The following is a 9680-nucleotide window of genomic DNA, read 5'->3' on the forward strand; positions in this document are numbered from 1 at the left end:
AAAAACATGTTATTATTTTTGAATCTTTTATTGCAAGAAATAATCTGTACAATCTATGAAAAAATATTGTATCACAAAAGGACGTTATGTCGAAGGCACTACATTACATTTGTCCGAGGGATCTTAAACTACAATATTATGTATACAATTACAATTCAGTACAATAAATAACCCCTTAGACTCAGTGATAAAAAAATAAGGAATCAACAATACTCGACTACCCTCCGTAGTCCAACAAAACTAAAATCCACATAATTCTCGCAGTCTTTGATTTCGTTGTGACTACCAGCATTAAACAACATTAATATCTATTTACAATATTCGATAAACAAAATAAAATTCGAATAGGAATACTCTGGCCAGAGCGAAATAACACCGTGCGAATAAGTGGCAGTATTTTTGGCATATCTGTTTAAATATTTCAAATAAATGGGATAAATAGCATTCGCACAGATATCCCAAAAACGGGGCATACACTATAATAATAATTATTAGCTATTATTACCATAGCGTAAAAGTCACACAATATCTAGCATTATCTGTCAAAACATGTCAAATGTCACCACAGGTTAAATAGCTTAAATAAATCATTTACAAGTCGGCCAAAGCTATGATGACACTTGACATCGGTTAAAATGAGATCACTGTGCTTATTGTCGCCACTATATTCGTAAATACAAGCAAGTGCACCATAGACAATACAAAACAAAAGCTTATTGCTATAAACAAAAATTCTGCCTAATATTATGCAGTTCATGGCATTTAAAGCGTTCAGGTATACCTAAACGTATTTAAGCAAAACAATTTGTCAGTAAATCCTAACCTATTTTATGAACATAGAGTATAGAGAGGCTTTCTCTTGTCTAGTCTTTATTTTGTGGCAAGATTAATTAACTGTTAGTAATTAGCCTCATAATGCCATATCGAATGGGGAAAATTAGCTGCCATTTCAAATAACGATCACATCTTTGAAAAGAGTTTTTCCCGCATTTCAATTATTGTCATAAAACTATATTACTCTTTTCAAAATAAATCATTATCTACACATAGGTAACATTTTTTAAATATCAAAACGGTGTAGTCACAGAATTGTAAAATCAGTAATATCAATTTCTTAAATAACATGTATACTGTATAAATATTTTCATTTGTATATCTTATTTCATGAGTAATAATTCATTAATATAATAAAGTCGACAATCGAGACATTTCAATTTCAAAGACGAATTCATTCATAAATAGATTTCCAACATAACTTCCATCTCATACTAAAACAGCATTTTATTTCGTTGAAATAGAATGGATTTAGGGACCTCACGCCCAACAAAACTTAGTATGTGATTTTTTTTTGAAGTTATACTTTTGGCGCGTTAGAAAAAATGATGAAAGTAATTTTTCACGATGCGCACGCACACCGTCACAAAAAACCGACACCCTGAAGTTAACAACATTTTAGTGTATTCTATTGTTAGGGTCGTTATTTCTACAAACGTAGAATAATGCGAATGATTAAATATGAAAAGATTTTAATCTTGTTACACCAAAGAAGTATAACTTCTAACGCTTCTATACATAAGTACACACGTTTTTTTGTTTTTACTTAACTTTTGCTTTGTAAAATGTATAACATCGACGTTAAGTAAATTGTAAAAGTTTATACCCAAGGTAAAAGTTTTGCATTCAATTTGTCTCAATCTACCCTCAAAAATAAATTTATGAATGAATTTTAAAACTACCCTCAACTGTTACTTACTGGCTAAGCCCGAAGATCTTGAGCGCATTGAATGCAGTGGCAAGCGCTACGTCCTCCGGCTTCTCAGCTCTGAAGCCAGCTACGAGTTCAACTATAGCGGGTAAGGCACATGGTTCATTACGTTGGAAGGTGCAATAACGATTCACAAAGTTCTGGGATCTGAAAAGTAAAAAATGTTATTCATAATGAGACCAATGAAACGTGGAGGCAGTCTAAATCTCTCTCAGTTTGAATTTCATATTTATAACCCCCATCCACACTCTCCACTAAGAAACGGGAGAGTGTGGTCAGTGCCCTAGTCGCTTTGCCGATATTTTTGGCGTTTCAATTAAAATACATTACTGATACTTGATGCTTGTAAGAAAATATTATTAAGCTTAGGGTTCGTGTGTACTGTGCACACGCGTTAGAAGGTATACTTCTTTGGTGTAACAAGATACAAATCTTCCAAAAATGTTATCCTTTCTTTTTGTACACTTTCTTTTTATTCTACGTTTGTACTTTGTAGACGAAAACGACACTAACAATAGAAAAAACTAAAATGTTGACTATAGCTAACTTCAGGGTGTCGGTTTTTCGCGTGTGAGCGCGCATCCTAAAAATTTACTCTTATCATTTTTCTAACGCGCCCCAAGAATTTTAACTTCAAAAAAAGTAAAATCTTGACTATAGCTAATTTCAGGGTGTCGGTTTTTTGTGACGATGTGTGCGCATCGAAAAAATTTACTCTCATCATTTTTCCCTAACGCACCAAAAGTATAACTTCAAAAATATATCACCTCTCCGTAAGTGAATCCTTGACGTGCAACGGCAGTTTCGACGCACGCATGTTGGGATACATGAAGGGCGAATCGGTCTCCACCAACAACTTGTCCAGAGGTAGAATTCTCTCCGACAGAAGTCTTCTAATACCACCATCAGACTTATCCTTGCAAATATACCCTGTTATACCAATATAGAAGCCTCTTTCTATATATTTGATTCCCTGTTCAACACTTCCCGTGAACGAGTGTATGACGACGGGCGGTAATTTGTTCCCGAATTCGTCTAAAATCGTTATTAGATCGTCTTGTGCCTCTTTCTCGTGTACGAATAGCGGTTTTTGTAATTCGCACGCGATTTCAACCTGAAATTATGAATTGCTTTTAAAGTATATTAGAAAGACAGTACGCCCACCAGAAAAACCTGGGCCTTTCCCTAGCGGAGAAGGATTGTAAAATGGTGGCGAGAATGATTGAATGATAATCATATAGTGCTCGAATACAGGCATTTTTTTAATTTATGTATACTTATAAAGTTACAAATACGATTATAGGCAAGTTATATTATACACAGACCACAGTATTATTTTACACTGAAGTAATAATAATAACAGAAATAAATAAATCAGTGGCGCTTCAACCTCATCAGGTCTGGACCTCAGAATCTGTTTCATGATTAACAGCCAAGCAGAGGCTGTCGACTTTTAGGGTCTGACGGAATGACATTTCGGTTTCCTCAAGTTTTCCTTTACCGTTCAAGCGATTATTAAATGCGCACATAGAAAGTCCATTGGTGCACAGCCGAGGTTCGAACCTACGACCTCAGAGAATTCAAATTCAAAAATAATTTATTCATGTAGGTAACATAATGTACACTTATGAACGTCAAAAAGAAAGAAAAATAAAACTAAATAAATGACGACACATAATGCAACCGTCCATTTGCATACTGCATGTTTTATTCCAGACGCACAAATACTTAAAGGAGAAGCGGGAAGACTGACTTTTTTAAGTAGTAGTTGTTTAAATTCTTAGTATTATTTGTTGCTTTTAAATTTCAAATTTCAGTTTTTTAATTTTATTCTTTTGTTTTTTCTTAGTCTTTTAATGCGCTTGCTTGTTTTCCGTTTTTTATACATAAATTGTTTATCTATGTAATCTGTTTTGGCTTTCTGTATTGTCTTAGTATTTTGTATTATAATATGTATAAGTATAAGCTGTTAGGTTACTAATAATTAAATAAACAAATACATAATAAAAATAACCAAACATAAATACGCCATGGGGATTGGACATACACATCTCTTTGTTTAATTGATTTATTTATAAGCAATTTAGACTGTAGACACGTTGTTTTCTGGGTATATATTTTCTCTTTCCTAAACCGTACCAGAATGTGTTTATGGAAAACTATTGCATATCTGAGGCTTCAAAATCCACGATGAGGGATGAGGTCGTACGCCTAATCTTTAATTCGCTTGCCTATCTGGGCCGGAGCCCTCGAGGCAACAACGAAGACCATCAAATTATTTGCCAAATATATACAATTTTTTTCAGTTATCAATCAATTTTATTGTGAACTAAGTAGATTATTTTAGTATTGAAGTAATATATAGAAATACGTATATCAAAAGAAAAGTTGTTTACTTGTCAGGTTTTTTTCTCGAAGTCTCTATTGTGGGAGTCTTTCTTATTGTCCTCTTTATTATTTTAAGAAAATATTTTGGATTTCTCTTTGCAGGTTATATTAAATTAGTATTTCGACTGAACAAATACTCAGCATCTTTATGATCTATATTTAAACATCGATTCAGCGCCAATCGATAAATTTAATTTTAACGAAAAGTTATTTATGACTTCAGAAATCACAGCATGTGATATAAAGTATTCTCTTGTAATTTATCGTTCTCATAAAGTATACAATTACCTGAAATAACGTACAATACTTTATCGGCGTGACACTTATTCCTGATGTCATTGGTTCGATCCCCGGCTGTGCACCAATGGACTTTCAATGTACGTATTTAACTTTGGCTCGAAAGGAAAGGAAAACAGTGAGGAATCCGGCATGTTTTACACGCTAAAAGTCGACAGCGTGTGTCAGGCACAAAAGGCTGATCACCTATTTACCTATTCGATTGACAAATGATCATGAAATCTGAGTATATAAAAAGTTTGTAACGCCACTGATTTATTTATATTAATTTATAGTTGCATGTAGGTATAAAAACGTAATTCGATAGCCGACAACAACTATACATAGGAGTTATGTGTCGCGGTTTAACTGCACGTTTATTGTAACCTTGTGATGCCTCGCGAAATAGATACTGTCTCAATGAGCCATGCCTTGAGAATTTGCAGGCGTCATTTCAGGAATTTTTTTGATCGTTACGCACATTAGATCAATTATCATTGGATGTTCTAGGTCTTTCCATGTTAAAACATTGTATTTTCTAAGTAAATATTTTTAAATGGACGATATTACACCACTACTCACGACAGAACATTGCATACTTTTAGATTTGTTATTAATAATTATCAACATTATCAATTATTGCTATATCTGCAATTGTATAAATGAATGAAAATATTATTAGGATGCGCATAAAATTATCGCCCAACCAGTCTTCAACGATATTTTTAAAATACCTATTACCTCTACATCAGGAGTAGATATTTAAGAGACATTTAATAAAAATATTAAAGTCGATATTTGTATGTATTTGTATACTGAAAATGGAAATAATTTTATTAGCTCAATATTTAAGAAAAATTGCAACGAAAACTCCTTTAAAAACATTTAGTATCCAGCCGTACTGTGCCGCTGTAATTTGTTCTCAACAAAATTTGGAACATCTTTAATTCGAGCATCAATTACGTGATAAAGCAGTCTGCAATTGAGATGACCTGAGACATGTGGGAGTGATCTGCTTAGTATCGGTATGTCAATGTCTATCCAATTAACATCTATTTTGAACGAAGGAAAGTTTACGTCAGCGGAAGTGTTTATGGTAATCTCGGATCTCATACGATCTGCATATGTATTAAAATACTTTATACCAAAAATAACAATATACAAAAACCTTATATGATAATGCAATTAATAGCTGGTTAAGTGTACTCAAATCTGACTATGAATAGTTTGATCTACGATTTGTTTAGACTTGCTTTTATGGAAAATGAAAATATTGACGTGAAACCGTCTGTGATATCATTTCGGTGACATCCAGAAACTTATCGCGATCTCCAATGACTCTAAAACAATTAGAATTATTCGATTGAATCATTTAAGACCAAAGCAGTGTCGTAGGTTCGATCCCCGGCTGCACACTAATGGACTCTATTATGATGTGTTATCTTATCTTATATCTTTATACGAGCAATTCTTGTATATATATATATAAAATTGGAATCTCGGAATCGGCTCCAACGATTTTCATGAAATTTAGTATACAGAGGGTTTCGGGGGCGATAAATCGATTTAGCTAGGAATCATTTCTAGAAAATGTAATTTTATTTGTGTTTTATCAATTTAAACCTAGAATTGCTCGTTTAAAGATGTCAGTCAAATAAAAACTTAAATATGAATATAATTATCTTTATTTGATAATTATATTCATATTTCATAATTTTATTAGTATGTAATTCGTACTTAAATAAAATTTCCAAAAAACACGATTTATAAAAAAAAATACCGAGCTGCTAAGCTCGGTCATCCAGGTCCTTATTATAATGTGTGCATTTAACTTTCGCTCGAATGGTGAAGGAAAACATCGTCTGGATTGTTAGACCTGTTGGCTGACCACTTAACTATTAGATTAATTAATGATCATAAAAGAGATTCAAAAATCTGAGACCTTAAGAGTTTTTTATACCAAAATAAAACGTGTGTCAAACACGTAAACCTATTTTGATACAAATAATTATACAATAACAAATTCAAAGCCATAAAAGATTGAGTCGCCATGGACTTATAAAGTTTCACTGATAATATTTCCTTGAAAACAGTATTTTTTATTTATTTGAGGCAAGCACCGCGTGCAACTCGAAAGAACTTTCTTTCCTAATCCTTTGGACGCAAGACTTCTTGGGTAAATGACACTTGTTTTGGTGTTTCTTGTCTTTATAGAAAGTATTGTCTTATTTACTTCGACTTAGAATCGTTGATATCCAATATATTGTAAACACAGTATGGTTTGACTTTCTATTTCAGTAAAGCTATTGTAGAACTAAAAGCCCAAACAGGATATTGTAGCATATGAAAGTATTCAAGACGCACATTGGATACGTTCAACCTCACAGGATCGTGTCAATCTAAATTTATCTCATTTATCGCTTCGACGTAAACTTATCGACATTGTATCTTTGATTTACTTTATATAGGGTTTATATATAGTTACATTAAAATATTTTAAGCAAAATATAGAAAACATTTGCAATCTTTCGTTCTTTTTTCATTGAAAAAAACTGAATTTATAATTTTTATTTAATAAATGTCAGAACAATTATTATTATATTAAATTCTAACGTATTAATAGTTCGAATAAAGTCCAAATTTAAGTTTTTGTGGAGATGTCGTCAGTCTTTGATTATTATGCTTTCGAGTTTGCGTAATATTAATTTTTCATGATTTTTGCAGTAATAGTGCTAGTAGCATACTAATATACGTAAGAAACGTAAATTAAAAACCTTACATGGCTGCTTCAAAAATCACCGCTTTATATGTAAAAAATCTAATCTAGTTTTCATAAAAGTACTCATCGGTTAATCACAGCGTACACACAATTTATCAGAAACAGATAGAAATTTGCTTAAATTAAGACAATTTCAATTACAAACAATTCAATTAGACTTATTTCGTTCTTATGAATAAAGATTTTATATGGGAAACTGACCTGCCGTTTAAAAACTTCCCTCTGCACCTTCGGTTCAGAAAAGTCCTTACTATAGTTGAGTCCGCACTCTCCTATCGCTACACACTCAGGTGCCGTAGCCGTGGCCTGTAACTCAGCCCACAATTCCTCCTCTACCATTGATTTTGCATCATGTGGGTGTACACCTGATATTACAAGTATTAATTTACATCTATCCTATACTTAACATATAATTAAAAACTTCCAGGTTTGATATCCAGTAAAATAATAAATCAGTCACATGATCACCTTCTTGCCTTAATAAGAATCTTTGAGGTAACTGTAGAATTATATCACTTAGTATTTTTCTTTATTTTTATTTAAGTTTAAATAAATTAACCCTATTAACTTGTAATATCATAGTAATAATATTAAACCTATTAAAGATACATGTGATATCATAAATCCAAATACATTAAACAAATATCCCAATCTTGTAGACCCAAATAATTTATCACAAAGATAGATGTGTATGTATCATGAATTTTTCAAGTAGCGGAAAAATCCTAACAAAGCATTGCTTAATAGTTAAAATTTGATTTAAATTAAATTTTATATAACAGCTTTTTTTCTTGAAATGCCTTCCTTCAAATCCCTATAGTTTAAGCATTGATAACAAAGGGTTTTGTTAAACAGACCTGCTGTAGAATATATAGTGCTCGGGTAGAGTCGAGTGAGCCTGAGTGCTTCTTTACTGCTCCTAACTGATGTTCCCGTGACCATTATCTTTTGGACTCCTACGATTGTAAAATTGTTAAAAACTCATCTGACAACTACATTTATCAGCAAATCAAATCATATGTTAATTACAAATACAGTGTTGATAGATAGATAGGAAGGTAGTCAATTGCATTACCACAACTTAAAGATATGAATTCTGAGATTGTAATATTTAATAGCTATATCACATAGACCATGCCTTTTACATTTACTTAGATACATCCTAATCTTTTTTGTTAAATTTTGAAATTTTTTATAATAATGTATAGAATAAATTTACAATTAAAATATAATTAATACACATAAATCGAGTTGGAGAACTTTATGCCAGCGTAAAGTAATGAAACACAATGTATACTTATTAGTATAAGTTAATAAGAAGGCAACCTTTAACAGCATACTGACAACAAATCAGCTTAACAACTGCTTAATATACATAAAACTATTCCATATGTTACAGTGATTACATATCTTCATAAACAGAAGCCAAGAAAATTAACTTTTGACCTTATGAAACAATTATGGTATTACATTTCTAAGAATGTTTTATTATATTGAAAATGATAAGATAGTGTTTTGATCATATAAGATTATCTTATAATGCAACCGTTTGTTACTAATAGGTTACTTAAAAATAAAACAGGAGATAAATCATCAGTCTACCTATACTACATATTTTTTACTATACTAAGATTATATTTACCTTTCTACTACCACTATCAGTGGTAAGATTGAGAGAAAACTTTTAATCAATAAACTGAAAGATAGTACAAGATAGTTTTATCTGCAATCTGCTACAAACAGCACCAAGGCACTTCATTTATAATTTAAGTCAGAGTCACTTTTCTAGCCAATTGTTTGTCCTAATAATAAATGTAAACATAATGGATCTATCTTATCTCTTTTAAGATGCTGTAGTAACAAAAATTTCTACTTTCTCAATTATTACTCCTTTGGAATGTACAGTCAAGATTAAATGGCGCACATTCGTATTGCAATTGTAAATTAATGCATTATTATAATATTCGTACATGTTTGCACGCAAGATTTTTGGCAGTGAAAAGATAAAATAAATACCTGCGTCTTTTGCCCTTTGAATAACAGAATCCAGATCACGGCCGTATTTCTTGTTCGTCAAGTTTGCACCAATATCGATAACAATAAGATTCTCGTAACATCCCTTCAGTTCTTCAGAAATCTGGGACTCTTCAGACGTCATCCTTAATTTCGTATGAAGCTTATTAATTCGGTGTTTACCTAAAATATAACCATAATATTAACAGATTTTAACTTCTTACATACAAGATCTTTCGAAAATTACTTACAATTTGTATCAAACACTCTTGCTAAATAAGCTTTCTTAAATTTTAATGACTAGTCGAAATGTACACCCTTTTCACTGAAATGCCACCATGTTTTTGAGAAATGACAATCATGAAAGAATGAAAGGGAAAGAGGAAAGTGAAGTTTTTGAAAACTGTCAACTGTCATTTTTTTATTATTTTTATTTAAAGAGCACAGATGATAACAGTT

The 9680-nt window shown here is 31.7% G+C and overlaps 1 protein-coding gene across 1 annotated transcript; it reads right to left on the reverse strand.

The window, feature by feature from the left end:
* Positions 1–12: 12 nt before the first annotated feature.
* LOC111001486 (3'-5' ssDNA/RNA exonuclease TatD) lies at positions 13–9606 on the reverse strand. The gene is made up of 6 exons (XM_022271412.2): positions 9473–9606; positions 9225–9404; positions 8066–8164; positions 7410–7573; positions 2533–2879; positions 13–1912 (listed from the first exon to the last, which is right to left on the reverse strand). The coding sequence occupies exons 2-6, from the start codon at positions 9364–9366 to the stop codon at positions 1750–1752; spliced, it is 915 nt and encodes a 304-aa protein (XP_022127104.2). The 5' UTR covers positions 9367–9404; positions 9473–9606; the 3' UTR covers positions 13–1749.
* Positions 9607–9680: the final 74 nt, after the last annotated feature.

The sequence above is a fragment of the Pieris rapae genome, chromosome 11 (assembly GCF_905147795.1).
Source record: "Pieris rapae chromosome 11, ilPieRapa1.1, whole genome shotgun sequence".
In the NCBI taxonomy this organism is placed as follows: Eukaryota; Metazoa; Arthropoda; class Insecta; order Lepidoptera; family Pieridae; genus Pieris; species Pieris rapae.